At 46.5% G+C, this 20,053-nt stretch overlaps 1 protein-coding gene across 1 annotated transcript in view; it reads right to left on the bottom strand.

Moving 5' to 3' along the window:
• Positions 1 to 9,803, bottom strand: part of LOC139264099 (RING finger and SPRY domain-containing protein 1-like) — a 159,775-nt gene extending 149,972 nt beyond the window's left edge. Inside the window, exon 1 of the mRNA XM_070880187.1 lies at positions 9,604 to 9,803. Coding sequence (XP_070736288.1) covers positions 9,604 to 9,803 — 200 coding nt within the window. The remainder of the gene's footprint in view (positions 1 to 9,603) is intronic.
• Between the last annotated feature and the right edge of the window lie 10,250 nt (positions 9,804 to 20,053).

Below are 20,053 nucleotides of genomic sequence, written 5' to 3'. Positions count from 1 at the left end.
ACTATAAAAATCTATCCATCCATTATTATATCTAGAAGTCAACTCATCACCCTTATACATTCTCTTAGTGACTCCCTTTGGTGTGCCTTTGTCTATCCTACTGATGTCACGCAGTGCTACCCCAGTGGCTGCAGTATGACTGTTGGAAAGCTGCTCACTTTTAGTGGGGGACATTGCAAATGGCTTTGCTGGTTGACCTTGAGGAGTTGGTGCTAGGAGCATGAAATCAAGTGACAGTGTTTCTTCTTTTTCTGCTTCTTCTTCAATCTCTTTTCCTTCTTCTTGGTCAATCACTGACTAGGCAGGCTACATTTTTAGGTATCTGAAAGAAATGCACAAGGCTGGAGTTCTGGTGAGGGGAGGGCAGGAAAGCAAGAGGTTTACACGAGAAGAACAATAGCATATGGGGATACAATCATCTTGCATCCTTTCAGCCCCGCTGCTGGCCAAGGGCTCAGCCATGGCCCTGCCAAAAATGGCCTGCATCGTTTTATCCAAGGGGGTGAATTGAAGCTAGGAATGGGAGGTGTGTCTCATGTTTGGTAGAGGTTGTTGGTAGATGAGTGATTGGTGGGGGAGTGAGTCATCCATTATACAGATTGCGAGGCCGTGGTGGCGATACTGCTGGCAGTGATGGCCTTGACGATCTGGTCCCACATCTTTCTTTTTGGAGGGCCTCTTGGAACCTGTGGGAAGGGACCATGCAGTGTTGACCCCATGCACAAAGCTGCATGTGAGACCTTGGCTGCCCTTTCCATGGCTTGCTGAGCCATTTGTGTAAGTGCTTTTCCCATACGGAAGAGAATTCAGCTTTAAGAGCTGAAGACTGCTATTTGGGAATTCGCTTTAATGTTAATTTTTTCAGAGGGCAGTTGAGCTTTCAGGGCTAAAAACTGCCTATTTTTACATGTTTTTTATTTCTTTTCATTTCAGAAGGCAATCAGTTAACCTTTAAGAGACTGACATTGCTGTCTGAAATGACAGCCTCGCTTTTAGAGCAAGCTGTTCTTGGTACAATGATGCTACGGACACGCAACACTGGTGATAAGCTCATAATAAAGGATGAAACTGAGTACTGTGAGCAATGAATAAGTGTGACCTTAGTTCCTTTAATTAGACTCCAGAGTGCAGGTACCGCATGGGTGGCCTGCTTATATACAGTGCTCCCAAGGGATGCTAGGATCCCTTTGGACTCCAACAGGTAGGCCCTTTGGTGGTGGTGATACAGGTTGCCAAGGGTTAAATACATAACATCACTCCCTCGTAAAGTCAATAGTACACTTATTTACAGGGTGAGACGATCTGGGGCTTTACGCTCCCTTGTCGATTGTCTCAGTACAAATGCAGGTATGGATGAGTTGGTTAGTTCTTCACTGGGCTGCTGGGCAGCTGGCCTTGCCGGGCTGCTGGGATCGTGAGTTTGGCTTCGTGGTCAACCATGATGTCGGTTGCCACTTGTGTGTGTGTTGGAAGGTCGAAGTTGGTGGTGTCCTCTTCGGGTTCCTCATAGCTGTTAGTCAACCGCAACTTGATTTGGTCCAAATGATTTCTGCACGTTAGTCCATTGGTCAATTTGACCTGAACACCCTACTCCCTTCTTTGGCTATGACCGTGCCAGCGAGCCATTTGGGACCATGTCCATAATTAAGTACAAACACAGGATCATTGACCTCAATATCGCGTGACAAATTTGCGCGATCATGGTACATGCTTTGTTAATGCCGCCTGCCCTCTACGTGATCATGGAGATCAGGGTGGACAAGAGAGAGCCTTGTTTTGAGCACCCTTTTCATGAGCAGCTCGGCTGAGGGAACCCCGGTGAGTGAGTGGGGTCTAGTGCGGTAACTGAGCAGCACACGGGACAGGCGGGTCTGCAGGGAGCCTTCCGCCACACGTTTCAAGCTTTGCTTGATGGTCTGAATGGCCATTCTGTCTGGCCGTTGGATGCGGGCTTGAACGGGGCAGATGTGACGTGTTTGATCCCATTGTGGGTCATGAATTCCTTGAATTAAGCACTGGTGAAACACGGCCCATTGTCGCTGACTAGGACATCAGGCAAGCCCTGCGTGGCAAACATGGCTCGTAGGCTTTCGACGGTGGCGGTGGATGTGCTTACAGACAAGATGACACGTTCAATCCATTTTGAATAAGCATCCAAGACAACCAAGAACATCTTGCCTACAAATGGGCCCGCATAGTCAACATGGATCCTCGATCACGGTTTGGAGGGCCACGACCACAAACTTAGCGGTGCCTCTCTGGGTGCATTGCGCAGTTGAGAGCAAGTGTTGCACTGGCTCACGCATGATTCTAAATCTGAGTCGATGCTGGGCCACCACACATGGAATCTGGCTATGGCTTTCATCATTACAATGCCTGGGTGGGTGCTGTGAAGGTCACGAGTGAACGTTTCTCTGCCTTTCTTAGGGTAAGACCACGTGATTACCCCACAAAAGACAGTCCGCCTGCAAGGACATTTCGTCTTTGCGCCTGTGGAACGGCTTAATCGCCTCCTGCATCTCCGCTGGGACGCTGGACCAGCTCCCATGGAGCACACAGTTTTTTTACCAGGGACAGTAAAGGATCCTGGCTGGTCCACGTCCTGATCTGGCGGGCCGTAATGGGGGACTTTTCGTTTTCGAATGCATCCATTACCATGAGCAAGTCCGCCGGCTGTGCCATTTCCACCCCGGTGGTGGACAATGGTAGCCGTCTGAGAGAATCAGCGCAGTTTTCTGTGGTGGATTACATAGTTGTATGCTGAAAGCGTGAGCGCCCATCTTTGGATGCAGGCAGAGGCATTGGTGTTAATCCCTTTGCTCTCTGAGAATAGCATTTTGAGCGGCTCAGTTTCAAGCTCAAACTTGAGGCCAAACAAATACTGGCGCATTTTTTTCACCCCGTAAACGTACGCCGGAGCTTCTTTTTCAATCATGCTGTCAGCCCTTTTAGCCTTGGGCAGACTCCTGGTGCATAGGCGACCGGTTGCAAAATTCGTTAAGCCTGTTGTAACACACATCCAACCCCGTATGACAGCGCATCACAAGCTAGCACTAATCGTTTACATGGTTTATACAGAACAAGCAGTTTGTTTGAACATAACAGATTTCAGGCTTTCTCAAAGGCAGCCTCTTGTGAATTCCCCCATACCCAGTCATTTCCCATGCGCAGTAGCATATGTAGGGGTTCTAACAAGGTGCTTAACCCGGGTAGGAAATTACCGAAATAGTTGGAGTCCCAAGAATGACCGCAGCTCCGTCATGTTCTGTGGACTCGGCGTGTTCTTGATGGCCTCCATCTTGGCGTCGATGGGTCTGATGCCGTCTGCTGCGATTCTTCTTCCCATGAACTCGAAATCCGGTGCCAGGAAAACATACTTCGAGCATTTCAACCTGAGTCCCACGCGATCTAGCCGATTTAGAACCTCTTCCAGATTCTTCAAGTGTTCGATGGTGTCCCGACCTGTAACTAGTATATCGTCCTGGAAAACCACGGTGCGAGGAACTGACTTTAGCAGGCTCTCCATGTTCCGTTGGAAAATTGCCGCGGCCAACTGAGTCCCGAATGGGCATATGTTTGAGATGAACAAACCTTTGTGCGTGTTGATGCAAGTGAGGCCTTTCGAAGATTCCTCCAGCTCCTGCGTCATTTAGGCCGAGGTCAGGTCCAACTTGGTGAATGTCTTCCCTCCAGCCAGGGTCGCAAATAGGTCGTCTACCTTGGGTAGTGGGTATTTGTCCTGTAGCGAAAAACAGTTAATCGTTACTTTATAGTTCCCACAAATTCTGACCGTGCCCGTCACCTTTGAGTACCGGGACAATCGGACTGGCCCACTCGTTGAATTCCATCGGCGCGATGATGCCTTCTCACTGCAGCCTGTCCAGCTCAATTTCCACTTTCTCTCGCATCATATACGGTACCGCCCGTGCCTTGTGGTGGATGGGTCGTGTACCGGGAACCAAATGCATCTGCACTTTCGCCCCCGAGAAACTTCCAACGCCTGGCTCGAACAACGATGGAAATCTGCTCAGAACCTGGGCACATGAGGCGTCGTCGATGGACGAAAGCGCTCAGATGTCATCCCAGTTCCAGCGGATTTTTCCTAGCCAGCTTCTGCTGAACAGTGTGGGGCCATCCCCTGGCACGATCCATAGCGGGTGTTCGTGCACTGCTCCATCATAGGAGACTTTGACTTCTGCACTGCCAATTACAGGGATCAGTTCTTTGGTGTAAGTTCTTAGCTTGGTGTGAATGGGGCTGAGCTTGGGCAAGTGTGCCTTGTTGCACCACAGCCTGTCGAAGACCTTTACTCATTATGGACTGACTTGCCCCAGTGTCCTGTTCCATACATACTGGAATACCATTCAGTTCAACTCTCAACATTATTGGTGGACATTTCGTAGTGAATGTGTGTACCCCATACACTTCTGCCTCCTCGATTCGAGTCTCTAGTTCAGCCTGATCCACCGTGGATCGATCTTCCTCTGTAACGTGGTGGTTTGCAGGGTTTGCAGCTCGCCTGCACATTTGCTGAAGGTGTCCCACTGTTCTGCAACCGTTGCATGCATAGTGCTTGAAGCAGCATTGATGGGCCTGATGATCACCTCCACAACGCCAACAAGGTGTTAACTGCCTCGCATTAATGATTGATAGCAGACTCTGGGTCATCTGAGGTCGTGCAGCAGCCGGCATGTACGTTCTACCATATATATTCCTGCTCAAAAATGACGTTACTTTATGCACAGTGCTGGCCGAAACCTCTTTATGCTGCGAAATTTGTTTGGTGCTATCGCTAGTGGACATAAATGCCTGGGCTATCGTTAAGGCTTTGCTCAGATTCGGTGTTTCAACAGTCAGTAGTTTGCGAAGGATTATCTCACGACCAATGCCAAGCACAAAAAGTCTCTCAGCATTTGTTCTAGGAATCCATCAAATTCACAATGTCCTGCGAGGTGCCTTAGTTCGGCGACGTAGCTCGCCATTTCCTGGCCCTCCGACCGTTGACTCGTCTAGAACCGATATCTCGCCATCAAAACGCTTTCCTTACGAGTTAGGTGCTCCCGGACCAGCGTACATAATTCTTCATAGGATTTGGTTGTTGGTTTTACCGAGCTAGAAGATTCTTCATGAGGCCATAGGTTGTTGCCACACAGACGGTAAGGAGGATCGCCCTTCGTTTGGCAGCGTTCTCGTCTCCTTCCAGCTCATTGGCCATGAAGTATTGGTTGAGTCTCTCCACGAAGGCTCCCAATCGTCCCCTTCTGAGAACGTCTCCAGGATACCAACTGTTCTTTGCATTTTCGCGCGGTTGTTCATTATCTCCTCGCCAATTGATAAGCTCATAATAAAGGATGAAACTGAGTACTGTGAGCAATGAGTAAGTGTGACCTTAGCTCCTTTAATTAAACTCCAGAGTGCAGGTACCTCGTGGTGGCCTGCTTATATACAGTGCTCCCAAGGGATGCTGGGATCCCTTGGGACTCCAACAGGTAGGCTCTCTGGTGGTGGTGATACAGGTTGCCAAGGGTTAAATACATAACATCTGGAGCCTCCTGCCAGAACCTACGCCACCAGGACGGAGTTGCACAGTGATTTAGCGCTGGGCTAATGTTAATTCATCCCTAGCGTCAATTTTTCGATCTTGCCAGCACCACCATTTTCGACGGCTGTTAACATTGACCTGCGGTGGTGCCTGCAGCTTTTGTAGCGTTCACGAATTTCTAAGCCATGAGGATTACAAACCAACTGTCAATCTACATTGGTTTATGTTTGAAAGAAAAGCAACTCGTGATTTCTTACCAAACTTCATGATTTTTAAGAGTTTGGCTCTGTCATGTATCCTACATGATTACTGCTTGTACTATTACAAGTTGTGCCACCAGAGGGCACCGCAGTGGAAGATTTCTAGGTTACCTGTACAGGTGTGCCAGGCCTAGTATAAAAGGCAGGCCACCATGTGTGATCCTCACTCTGGAGTTACATTAAGGTCACTACAGTTCAAGCACAACACATTGTCTCATGGAATTATTATTAGATCTTCTGAAGACATAACAACTGGCGACGAGATTACGGACCTTCACACGAAAATGGCTAACCTTGGTACGTTGCAGCAGTTTGACTATGGTGATGATTTGTGGAGAGGCTCGACCATTTCTTCACAGCAAACGACCTGGCAGGCGACAATCCGGCCACACTGGCTGATAAGCGCAGAGCTATCCTGCTAACCAGTTGTGGATCCACCATCTACGGCCTCATCAGGGACTTGCTGGCACCAGCGAAGACAACAACCAAGACGTATGAGGAGCTTGTAACGCTGATCCAAGAACAACTCAAGCCCAAAGAGAGCATCCTCACAGCCAGACACCGGTTTTATACACACTGACGGCCCGAAGGCTAGGAGATCGCGAAATATGCTGCAGACCTCAGGAGGCTGACGGCACCGTGTGATTTCAGTGACCACCTCACTGAAGCGCTGCGGGATATCATTGTCATTGGAATCGGCCATGAGGGCCTTCTTCATAAGCTACTCTCTGCGGATACCACAGTCACACTGCAGAAGGCCATCTCCGTGAGCCAGGCATTCATGACCTCGACCTGCGGCTCTAGGCGGATGACTCATCCTCAGGACTCAAACCCGGAAAATACTATGCACAGGGTGGTGACTTTTAGAGGCTGGACTGTAGAACATGAATCTTCTCAGGGGAGAGAGAACAGGCCCCGAGTCCCTTAACTCAGAGTCCACTGAGGAGGGCTAATCGAGAAGCACCATGCTGGCATTGCGTAGTGCCATTTTAAAACTATGTGTGTAAAGACTGCAGCACAAAGGGCCACCTCCAGCGAATCTGTAAAAGAAATATGAATCACTGTGTTGATGAAGAGTCTGCAGATGACCATGAATCCAGCGCAGATTATGAAGCGATAGTCAGAGAGGCAGCTCAGCCCCACGATGAGGTATATAGCATGTTTACCTGCATCACTGAATGATCCCCGTTGAGGATGGAAGTCGAGATAAATGGTGTTCCAGTCTTCATGGAAGTGGACACAGGGGCGAGCCAGTCAGTAATGAATCAAGAAGCCTTTGAGAGGCTATGGGACAATCAGGCTCAACGATCCAAGTTGGTCCCGGTTCAGGCAAAGCTGCGCACCTACACCAATGAACTTATCCCAGTCGTTGGTAGAGTGGATATAAAGATACTCCAAGTGACCCCAATGGATTGTTGCAGGCGATGGACCAACGCTACTCGGAAGAAGGTGGATGGAGAAGATCCATTGGAGCTGGGAAGATTTCATCCCTCCAGCGATCGACATCTCCCACGCTCAGAGGCAACGCAAACCCCCACCTGAGGTTGAATCCGGCACCAGAGAGCAGACCAGCACAGCACCCGAGGCACAGACTGCTCAGCACGACTGCGTGGAGATGATCCAGCTGAGATGACCCGAACGCACCTTCCAGGCTCCAGTGGCAGGACTCCAGAGGAAGAAAATCGGACCCAGAGGCGACTTCCCAGCTTCGGTGGCAGAACCCGGGGAGAAGAGGATCACAGCAGTCGATATCGTGGATGGAAGATGGCGCTCAAACCACGAGGTGAGGCGCTGAAGAAAAAGATGGCGGTGGCCGGACCACGAGGTGCAGCGCTGATGGAGCAAAACATGGCACCAAGCAAAGAAGAGGATTGGGGTAAAAATAGCAAGGCTCTCTTAAAGGAGGCCCACAACTCACCACATTTAAAGGGACAGTTCCACATTCTCAATCAATGTAACAGCAACTGTGAGTTAGATGTAAAATGTGTAATTGATGATCAGAGTTGTGTACATGCAATAAGCAAGGAAAAGTCACGCGATTGCGATCGGAGATATAGGTTATTTGCAATAAGTAATGAGGTGTTGCGTAATGTAGGATTTCAACTGCATACAGTCAGTGCAGCAGGCAAACACCCATATGGAGCACACAGGTCGAGTGAGCTACCCAATGCTGTAACTTGCGTCCCTGCGACTAGAGTGATGCACCATGGAGTGTGGCCACAAGCAGCTAGTATATACAAGCTGCAGAGCAAGTGATCTCAAGAGGGCAATTGCAACGGTATCGATACTCTGCCCGCAATCGGCTCCACCTGTCAGGCACCCGATGGCACCAACTGCCACGAGCCTGAAAGAGCAAACTGTGCTAAGGCGCAGCCCCCAGACCCAATCACCACCAAGGCAACACCCGGGTTCGAAGGCTCAGCTGCAACAGTTCTCCCAATGGGACCAGTCCGGATCCCAAACCAAATAACGCCCAGGCAAGCGAGTCAGCAGTTCCTTGTGCACTGCTAGACGACTGCTCCTCAGGGAGCAGCAGTGACTCGGGGTGTAAGGAGAGGACTGGGAGGCCAGTGACTCTGCCCGTCGCTAGGAGCAACGGCAAAAACCCCGAGAACAAGCGACTTGAGCCAACCGGGTTCCCACTGCCAGCTTACTGGGCACCATGCTGCCACCAGACTACCTGAACACCATCCAGCAAGTCTGGCACTAGTTTTTCCTCATGCACCGATGCTGACCCCAGCACTGACTCCAAGTATATACCTCACCATCCAAATGTACTTACCTCACCATGGTACCACGAATGCAATACTGTAAATGCAAATTTTTTCTTTGGACTTGAATGTATATGAATGTAATGAGCCAACGGCCCAATCTGTATGTGAGGGGGGTGGCAGGGGTTGGGGCAGAGAATGGAGTGGTCATGTACGCACAAACAGCAACCACCAGCAACACTACTGCCAACGAAACACCACCTACTCACCCAAGATGGAAACAACCCTCCAAGGGTCAACCAGCTAGAGCTAAGTCCAGAGCACTGTCAATGCAAAGGTGATTTGCACTAAAGACTTAGGGGAGAGTGATGTCATGTATCCAACATGGTTACTGCTTGTACTATTACAAGGTGTGCCACCAGAGGGCACTGCAGCAGGAGACTTGTAGGTTACCTGTACAGGTGTGCCAGGCCTAGTATAAATTACATTAAATGGACTAAGGTCACTGCAATTCAAGCACAACACATTGTCTCGTGGAGTCATTATTAGAGCATCTGAAGACATAACAGTCTCATGATTTTTAAGACGGTGGGGTTGGCATTACTGGATCCTGGAAGCTCGTGAACAATTGTACATAGTAATGAGAAGCCGAACTTTTAAAATCACGCATTAAATTGTCCTCAAGCTGTATTTTGTTATTATTCGGCCATTGCCTTTAGTTCACTAATTATGTGCATGTTACCTCCTGATGCAAGACTAAATCTTTGCAATAATTAATATAAAGGGAAATGGAAAACAGAGGAAACTCGGTTAATGCAATAAAAAGGACCACTTAAAAAAAACGTAATTGTGGTCACCAATTGATTAAACACATATATTTAGATCTGCTGAACCATTTCCCTACGCATCGTTACCTCAAATTGAACGCGAAGTGTTTGGTAAAAAATCTATTTTAAGCATTGGTTTTAATACAAAGCTAACCTGGAAATTAGAAACCCGTGCTAGAAAAAAAGAGAAAAATCTCGTCCATACAAAATATCACTCTGCTCCAAGTGAACACTTGCTGCCCCTTGGGGTTGAAGTGACTTACTTGCCCACTAATGTCTTAATGACCGAGAGGGTGTCCAGAACCAGCTTATCCACAGTCTGCTTCTTTCTACGGGAATCGTGCGGACGCCTGCTTCTTCTCAGTGGCCTGAAGAGCTGTCCTGATCTTTGTTGGCTTTCTGTAAAGCGAAACGCACTCTCGTCCAAATCCAGCTCCGATTTACAGACGCACGAGTTCCCCATCTCCAAAGAGCACGAATACTTTCGGCAACAATCAGATCTCGATGGGTCTTTGCACTTGGCACTTGAGAACTTGTGATCAGACAGAAGCGGAACTCAACTCACCTCGTCTTACATCGCGACGCAATCCACATTCTACCCGCTGTCAGACCTTGTGCCTCTATTTAATGACCTAAAACTTCAGCACGGATGCGTTTTCTGCACAAATGAGTGTAATAGTGCTGATCCTCGCCAGTCATTACATTGTTATTTTCCCTTATGATACAAAATATTTTGTTATTCACAGTTATCTAACTTTAGATTCAGAAGCATCAATTGTTAACCTCGGTCACCTACAATGCTCTGATGTGGGGTTACTTTCGTTGATATGTATGTAGCCCCAATCCTGTACCGAGCAATCTACTGCTGACATATCGTGATAGGAACGCCTCCGGAAAAAAAGCTAGTAGGGAAAAGCCAGAGTTCCCCTCTGATTCAGGGGTGTCAGCGATCTCTCAAACACAATCAATCTTCACCTTCTAAGACACATCCCTCCATTATAATCTTTATACTGTAATTACATGTATTACATAAGAACATAAGAAATAGGAGCAGGAGTAGGCCATACAGTCACTCGAGCCTGCTCCGCCATTTAATACGATCATGGCTGATCCAATCATGGACTCAGGTCCACTTCCCTGCCTGCTCCCCATAACGCTTTATCGGTTAAGAAACTGTCTATCTCTATCTTAAATTTATTCAATGACCCAGCTTCCACAGCTCTCTGAGGCAGCGAATTCCACAGATTTACAACCATCTGAGAGAAGAAATTCCTCCTCATCTCAGTTTTAAATGGGCGGCCCCTTATTCTAAGATTATGCCCCTTAGTTCTAGTCTCCCTTATCAGTGGAAACATCCTCTCTGCATCCACCTTGTCCAACCCCCTCGTAATCTTATATGTTTCGATAAGATCACCTCTCATTCTTCTACATTCCAATGAGTAGAGGCCCAACCTACTCAACCTTTCCTCATAAGTCAAGCCCCTCATCCCCGGAATCAACCGAGTGAACCTTCTCTGAACTGCCTCCAAAAGAAGTGTATCCTTTCTTAAATATGGAATCCAAAACTGTAAACATAGAAACATAGAAAATAGGTGCAGGAATAGGCCATTCGGCCCTTCGAGCCTGCACTACCATTCAATATGATCATAGAAACATAGAAATATAGAAATTTGGTGCAGGAGCAGGCCATTCGGCCCCTCGAGCCTGCACTGCCATTCAATAAGAACATGGCTGATCATTCAACCTCAGTACCCTTTTCCTGCTTTCTCTCCATACCCCTTGATCCCTTTGGATGGAAGGGCCATACCTAACTCCCTTTTGAATATCTCTAACGAACTGGCCTCAATAACTTTCTGTGGTAGAGAATTCCACAGGTTAATCACCCTCTGAGTGAAGAAGTTTCTCCTCATCTCAGTCCCAAATGGCTTACCCCTTATTCTTAGACTGTGACCCCTGGTTCTGGAACTCCCCAGCAACGGGAACATTCTTCCTGCCTCATAAAACTTCAGTACCCGATTCCTGCTTTCTCTCCATACCTCTTGATCCCTTTAGCCATAAGGGCCACATCTAATTCCCTTTTGAATATATCTAACGAACTGGCCTCGACAACTTTCTGTGGTAGAGAATTCCACAGGTTCACAATTCTCTCAGTGAAGAAGTTTCTCCTCATCTCAGTCCTAAATGGATTAACCCTTATCCTTAGACTGTGACCCCTGGTTCTCGACTTCCCCAACATCGGGAATATTCTTCCTGTATCTAACCTGTCCAATCCTGTCAGAATGTTATATGTTTCTATGAGATCCCCTCTCATTCTTCTAAATTCCAGGGAATATAAGCCTACTTGATCTAATCTTTCTTCATATGTCAGTCCTGTCATCCCGGGAATCAGTCTGGTGAACCTTCGCTGCACTCCCTCAATAGCAAGAAACATCCTTCCTCAGATTAGGAGAGCAAAACTGAACACAATATTCAAGGTGAGGCCTCACTAAGGCCCTGTACAACTGCAGTAAGACCTCCCTGCTCCTATACTCAAATCCTCCCGCTATGAAGGCCAACATGCCATTTGCCTTCTTCACCGCCTGCTGTAACTGCATGTCAACTTTCAATGACTGATGTACCATGACACCCAGGTCTCATTGCACCTCCCCTTTTCCTAATCTGTCACCATTCAGATAATATTCTGCCTTCCTGTTTTTGCCACCAAAGTGGATACCCTCACATTTATTTACATTATACTGCATCTGCCATGCATTTGCCCACTCACCTAACCTCTCCAAGTCACCCTGCAGCCTCTTAGCATCTGCAAACTTGGAGATATTACATTCAATTCCTTCGTCTAAATCATTGATGTATATAGTAAATAGCTGGGATCCCAGCACTGAACCTTGTGGTACCCTACTAGTCACTACCTGCCATTCTGAAAAGGACCCGTTTATTCCTACTGCCAACCAGTTCTCTATCCACGTCAGTACATTACCCCCAATACCATGTGCTTTAATTTTGCACACCAATCTCTTGTGTGGGACCTTGTCAAAAGCCTTTTGAAAGTCCAAATACACCACATCCACTGGTTCTCCCTTGTCCACTCTGCTAGTTATATCCTCAAAAAATTCGAGAAGATTTGTCAAGCACAATTTCCCTTTCATAAATCCATGCTGACTTGGACCGACCTTGTCACTGCTTTCCAAATGCATTGCTATTACATCTTTAATAATTGATTCCAACATTTTCCCCACTACCGATGTCAGGCGAACCGATCTATAATTTCCTGTTTTCTCTCTCCCTCCTTTTTTAAAAAGTGGGGTTACATTAACTACTCTCCAATCCATAGGAACTGATCCAGAGTCTATAGAATGCTGGAAAATGACCACCAATGCATCCACTATTTCTAGGGCCACTTCCTTAAATACTCTGGGATACAGATTATCAGGCCTCAGGGATTTATCGGCCTTCAATCCCATCAATTTCCCTAACACAATTTCCTAACTAGTAAGAATTTCCTTCAGTTCCTCCTTCTTGCTAGACCCTTGGTCCCCTAATATTTCCAGAAGGTTATTTGTGTCTTCCTTACTGAAGACAGAACCAAAGTATTTGTTCAATTGGTCTGCCATTTCTTTGTTCCCCATTATAAATTCACCTGATTCTGACTGCAAGGGACCTACATTTGTCTTCACTAATCTTTTTCTCGTCACATATCTATAGAAGCTTTTGCAGTCAGTTTTTATGTTCCCTGCAAGCTTACTCTCATACTCTATTTTCCCCCTCCTAATTAAACCCTTTGTCCTCCTCTGCTGAATTTTAAATTTCTCCCAGTCCTCAGGTTTGCTGCTTTTTCTGGTCAATTAATATGCCTCTTCCTTGGATTTAACACTATCCCTAATTTCCCTTGTTAGCCACGGTTGAGCCACCTTCCCCGTTTTATTTTTATGCCATACAGGGTAGTACAATTGTTGAAGTTCATCCATGCGATCTTTAAATGTCTGCCATTGCCTATCCGCCGTCAACCCTTTAAGTATCATTCGCCAGTCTATCCTAGCCAATTCACGTCTCATACCATCGAAGTTACCTTTCTTTTTCAGGACCCTAGTCTCTGAATTAACTGTGTCACTCTCCATCTTAATAAAGAATCCTACCATATTATGGTCACTCTTTCCCAAGGGACCTCGCACAACAAGATTGCTAATTAATCCTCTCTCCTTAGGGCCCAGTCTAGGATGGGCAGCTCTCTAGTTGGTTCCTCAACATATTGGTCTAGAAAACCATTCCTTATACACTCCAGGAAATCCTCCTCCACCGTATTGCTACCAGTTTGGTTAGTCTAATCTATATGTAGATTAAAGTCACCCATGAAAACTGCTGTACCTTTATTGCACGCATCCCTAATTTCCTGTTTGATACCATCCCCAACCTTACTACTACTGTTTGGTGGTCTGTACACAACTCCCACTAGCATTTTCTGCCCTTTGGTGTTCCACAGCTCTACCCATACAGATTCCACATCAATCAAGCTAATGTCCTTCCTTACTATTGCGTTAATCTCCTCTTTACCCAGCAATGCTACCCCACCTCCTTTTCCTTTCTGTCTATCCTTCCTGAATATTGAATACCCCTGGATGTTGAGTTCCCAGCCTTGGTCACCCTGGAGCCATGTCTCTGAAATTCCAATTACATCATATCCGTTAACAGCTATCTGCGCAGTTAGTTCATCCACCTTATTACGAATGCTCCTCGCATTGAGGCAGAGCCTTCAGGCTTATTTTTTAACACTCTTTGTCCTTTTAGAATTATGTTGTAATGTGGCCCTTTTTGATTTTTGCCTTTGATTTCTCTGCCCTCCACTTTTCCTTATCTCCTTTCTACCTTTTGCTTCTGCCCCCATTTTACTTCCCTCTGTCTCCCTGCATAGATTCCCCTCTCCCTGCCATATTAGGTTAAACCCTGCCCAACAGCACTAGCAAACATTGGTTCCGGTCCTGCCCAGGTGCAGACCGTCCGGTTTGTACTGGTCCCACCTCCCCCAGAACCAGTTCCAATGTTCCAGGAATTTGAATCCCTCCCTCTTGCACCATTCCTCATGCCACGTATTCATCTTAACTATCCTACTATTTCTACTCTGACTAGCATGTGGCACCGGTAGCAATCCTGAGATTACTATCTTTGAGGTCCTACTTTTTAATTTAACTCCTACCTCCCTAAATTCAGCTTGTAGGACTTCATCCTGTTTTTTTACCTATATCGTTGGTACCTAATGCACCACGACAACTGGCTGTTCACCCTCCCCCCTCCAGAATGCCCTGCAGCCGCTCCGAGACATCCTTGACCCTTGCACCAGGCAGCAGAAATGCCTATCTATTCCCCTTACAAAAGAATCCCCTACCACTAAAGCTCTCCCACTCTTTTTCCTGCACTCCTGTGCAGCAGAGCCATCCATGGTGCCATGACTTTGGCTGCTGCTGCCTTCCCCTGATGAGCCATCTCCCCCAACAGTATCCAAAGTGGTATATCTGTTTTGGAGGGAGATGACCGCAGGGGACCCCTGCACTACCTTCCTACTCCTGCTCTGCCTGATGGTCACCCAGTCCCTATCTGCCTTTGTAACCTTTACCTGTATTCCAGTTGTGGCCTCACCAATACCCTGTATAACAGTAGCAAGACCTCTCTGCTTTTATACTTCATCCCCTTTGCAATAAAGGCCAAGATACCATTGGCCTTCTTGATCACTTTCTGTACCTGCCTACTAACCTTTTGTGTTTCATGCACCAGGACCCCCAGGTCCCGCTGTACTGCAGCACTTTGCAATTATTCTCCATTTAAATAATAATTTGCTCTTTGATTTTTTTCTGCCAAAGTGCATAACCTCACTTTTTCCAACATTATACTCCATCTGCCAAATTTTTGCCCATTCATTTAGCCTGTCTATGTTCTTTTGCAGGTTTTTTGTGTCCTCCTCACCACATTGCTTTTCCTCCCATCTTTGTATCGTCAGCAAACTTTGCTACATTACACTCGGTCCCTTCATCCAAATCGTTAATATAGATTGTAAATAGTTGGGGTTCCAGCAATGATCCCTGCAGCACCCCACTAGTTACTGGTTGCCAACCTGAGGATGAACCATTTATCCTGACTCTCTGTTTTCTATTAGTTAGTCAATCCTCTATCCATGCTAATATATTACCCCCATCCACGTGAACTTTTATCTTGTGCAGTAATCTTTTATGTGGTACCTTGTCAAATGCCTTCTGGAAGTCCAAATACACCATATCCACTGGTTCCCTTTATCCACTTTGTTCGTTACATCCTCAAAGAATTCCAGCAAACATGACTTCCCCTTCATAAATCCATGCTGACTCTGCCTGACTGAATTATGCTTTTCCAAATGTCCTGGTGTTGATTCTTTATTAATGGACTCCAACATTTTCCCAACCTCAGATGTTAGGCTAACTGGTCTATAGTTTCCTGCTTTTTGTCTGCCTCCTTTTTTGAATAGGGGTGTTACATTTGCAGTTTTCCAATCTGCTGGGACCTCCCCAGGATCCAGGGAATTTTGATAAATTACAACCAATGCATCCACTATTCCTGCCGCTACTTCTCTTAAGACCCTAGGATGCAAGCCATCAGGTCCAGGGAATATATCCGCATTTAGTCCCATTATCTTACTGAGTACCACCTCCTTAGTGATCGTGATTGTATTAAGTTCCTCCCTCCCTATAGCCCCTTGACATTCCACTGTTGGGATATTTTTAGTATCCTCTACCGTAAAGACTGATAGAAAATATTTGTTCAGAGTTTCTGCCTTCTCCATGTTCCCCATCACTAATTCCCCAGTCTCGTCCTCTAAGGGACCAACATTTTTACTTTAGCCACTCTTTTCCTTTTTATATACCTGTAGAAACTCTTGCTATCTGTTTTTATATTTCGTGCTAGTTTAGTCTATCTTCCCTTTCTTAATCATTTTTTTTTAGTCATTCTTTGCTGGCTTTTTTTTAATAATAGATGGCACCTCTGACACTGCAGCACTCCCTCAGCAATGCACTGGAGTGTCAGCCTAGATTTGTCTGCTCAAGTTCCTGGAGTGGGATTTGAACCCACAACCTTCTGACTCAGAGGCAAGAGTGCTACCCACTGAGTGGCTTTTAAAAGCTTCCTAATCTTCTGTCCTCCCACTAGTTTTGGCCACTTTGTATGCCCTTGTTTTTAATTGAATACCATCTTTTATTTCTTTAGTTAGCCACGGATGGCTATCTTTTCTTTTACATCCTTTCCTCCTCACTGGAATATATTTTTATTGAGAGTTATGAAATATCTCCTTAAATGTACACCACCGTCCTACACTTTAATTGATTTTCCCAGTCCACTTTAACCAACTCTGCCCTCATAACTTTGTAGTCTCCTTTATTTAAGCTTAGTGCGCTGATTTGAGATCCAACTTTCTCACCCTCCATCTGAATTTGGAATTCAGCCATGCTATGATCACTCATTCCAAGGGGATCCTTTACTAGGAGATTGTTTATTAATCCTGTCTCATTACACAGGACCAGATCCAAGATAGCCTGCCCCTGGTTGGTTCCGCTACATACTGCTCAAGGAACCCATCCTTATGCACTCTATGAACTCTTCCTCAAGGCTACCCTGACCAATTTGATTTGTCCAATCAATATGGAGGTTAAAATCACCCATGATTGTTGCTGTTCCCTTTTTACAAGCCCCCCCATTTCTTGGTTTCTGCTCCAACCAACAGAGTTGCTACTGTTAGGGGGCCTATAGACTATGCCCACCAGTGACTTTCTCCCCTTATTATTCGTTATCTGTACCCAAACTGTTTCAACATCCTGATCATTTCAGCCAATATCGTTTCTCACTAGTGCAGTGATTACATGCTTTATCAACAGAGCTACCCCGCCTCCTTTTTCTTTCTGTCTCTCCTTCCGAATTGTCAAGTGCTGCTGAATGTTTAGTTCCCAGTCCTAGTCACCTTGCAACCAGATCATACCCATTTGTAACTATTTGTGCTGTTAGCTCATCTGAATGCTAAGTGCATTCAGATAAAGAGCTTTTAAATGTGTTTCGTTACCATTTTCTCCTGCTATGGCCCAAGTTTCTGATACACCCTTATGTTTATAGATTCTGTCCCTTCCTGTCACGCTCTTGTTTTAGTTTCCCCCAATGCTGCCCTGCTCTATTGCCGCCACCTTGTACTTTGAGCTTTTAGGTTTCTCCTCACCTGAACCGTTCCCCGTTATATAATGGCCCAGATTTTGCAGTGGGTATAATGGCGTAGTATGCCATCATACCGCCTTGGAACACACCACAAGTTCGGGAGTTCCGCTTGTGCATGCACTAAAGCTCGAACTTGCGATCTGTCAAGGTACGCCTTGAAAGATCATCTGCTCCGCCTTGAAAATCACAATTGCTGCCGCAGAGTTGGGCTAATTGCCCACCAACTGCCCAGAAATGACCCCTGAAAATTTTACGGTTAGTGAAAGCAGCCACAGGAGCCTGTTTCGCATCTTAAAAGATTTTGGTGGCGGAAACTTTTTTTGGTGGCTGATTAAGGTTCAAATGGCCATGCCTTTCAAGTTAAAGCATACATAGGCGCAGAATTTGCAGTCGGAGGCATCCCGGGTGGATGGCTCCAATCTCAAAAATTTATACGCAAGTTACCTGATGGTCCCAAAGGTACAGAGACCTCTGGTCCTGGGCCTCTATGTGAAGGCCTGCGCAGAGGCCCACGTATTCCAGGAGCGTATGTTTTGCTGAAATCACATGGGCCGGCCCAACCTATCAAAATGGGGTATTTCCAGTGATACTTATGGTGAGTTCCGTTTGTAGGGAACAGCCATAGGTATGAATGGGAATACCCCCAAAAACACACAAACATATTAAATACATTTTTTTTTAAATTACATATTTAACATTACTTAAAATACAAATTAATTAAATATTTTCTGCAAAAAATTATTTTTTTGAATTTTTATAAAATATGATTTAACAGGGCCGGAAATAAACTTACTTTAATGGACAGGGGTTTTAATGTGTAAATGAGTGCTAATTGTTTATTTTTCTTGTTATGTATTTAACCCTATGTATCCTGCAAGACACCTGACTACCAGAGAACCCACCTGTTGGAGTCCCAAGGGATCCCAGCATCCCTTGGCCTATGACCTCTGGCCTCATGAAGAATCTCCTGGCCCTGGCAAAACCAACAGAGAAATCCTATGAAGAATTGTGTACGCTGGTCCGGGAGCACCTAAATCCTAAGGAAAGCGTTTTGATGGCGAGATATCAGTCCTACACGTGTCAACGATCGGAGGGTCAGGAAGTGGCGAGCTATGTCGCCGAACTAAGGCACCTCACAGGATATTGTGAGTTTGAGGGATTCCTAGAACAAATGCTCAGAGACTTTTTTGTACTGGGCATTGGACATGAGACAATCCTTCGCAAACTGTTAACTGTAGAAACTCCGAATCTAAGTAAAGCCATAACGATAGCCCAGGCATTTATGTCCACCAGTGACAACACCAAGCAGATTTCGCAGAGTAAAGAAGTTTCGGCCAGTACTGTGCATAAAGTAACGTCAGTCTCGAGCAGAAATGTACATGGCAGAACATGCTGGCTGCTGCTGTACGACCTCAGATGACCCAGAGTCTGCCATCAATCGTTAATGCGAGGCAGTTAGCACCTTATTGGCGCTGCGGATGTGATCATCGGCTCCATCAATGCCGCTTTAAGCACTATGCGTGCAATAGTTGCATAACAAAGGGGCACCTCCAATGAATGTGTAGGCGAGCTGCAAACCTTGCAAACCCTGCAAACCACCATGTTACAGAGGAAGATCGATCCACTGTGGATCAGGCTGAATTGGAGACTCATACTGAGGCGGCAGAAGTCTATGGGGTACACACATTCACTACGAGATGCCCACCAATAATGCTGAGAATTGAACTGAACGGTATTCCAGTATGTATGGAACTGGACACAGGGGCAAATCAGTCCATAATGAGTAAAAAGGCCTTTGAAAGGCTGTGGGGCAAAAAGGCACACAGGCCCAAGCTCAGCCCCATTCACACCAAACTAAGGACTTGCACCAAGAAACTAATCTCTGTAATTGGCAGTGCAGAAGTCAAAGTTTCGTATGACGGAGCAGTACACGAACTCCCGCTGTGGATTATGCCAGGGGATGGCCCCACATTGTTTGGCAGAAGCTGGCTGAGAAAGATTGTACCGGGTGGAAATGGCACAGCCAGCGGACTTGCTCATCGTCATGGAGGCATTCAAGAACGTGAAGTCCCCCGTTACGGCCCACCAGATCAGAACCTGGACCAGCCAACATCCTTTACTGTCCTTGATAAAAAACTGTGTCCTCCATGGGAGTTGCTCCGGTGTCCCAGTGGAGATGCAGGAGGCGATTAAGCCGTTCCACAGACGCAAGGACGAGTTGTCCTTGCAGGCGGACTGTCTATTGTGGAGCAATCGCGTGTTCTTGCCCAAGAAAGGCAGAGATACTTTCATATGTGAACTGCACAGCACCTACCCAGGCATTGTAATGATGAAAGCCATAGCCAGATCCCATGTGTGGTGGCCCGACATCGACTCAGATTTAGAGTTATGCGTGCGCCAGTGCAACACTTGCTCTCAGCTGAGCAATGCACCCAGACAGGCACCACTAAGTTTGTGATAGTGGCCCTCCAAACCGTGGTCGAGGATCCACGTAGA

The sequence above is a fragment of the Pristiophorus japonicus genome, chromosome 5 (assembly GCF_044704955.1).
Source record: "Pristiophorus japonicus isolate sPriJap1 chromosome 5, sPriJap1.hap1, whole genome shotgun sequence".
NCBI lineage: Eukaryota > Metazoa > Chordata > Chondrichthyes > Pristiophoridae > Pristiophorus > Pristiophorus japonicus.
Note: the sequence above shows the minus strand (reverse complement) of the source record. Positions and strands in the feature narration are given on the sequence as shown.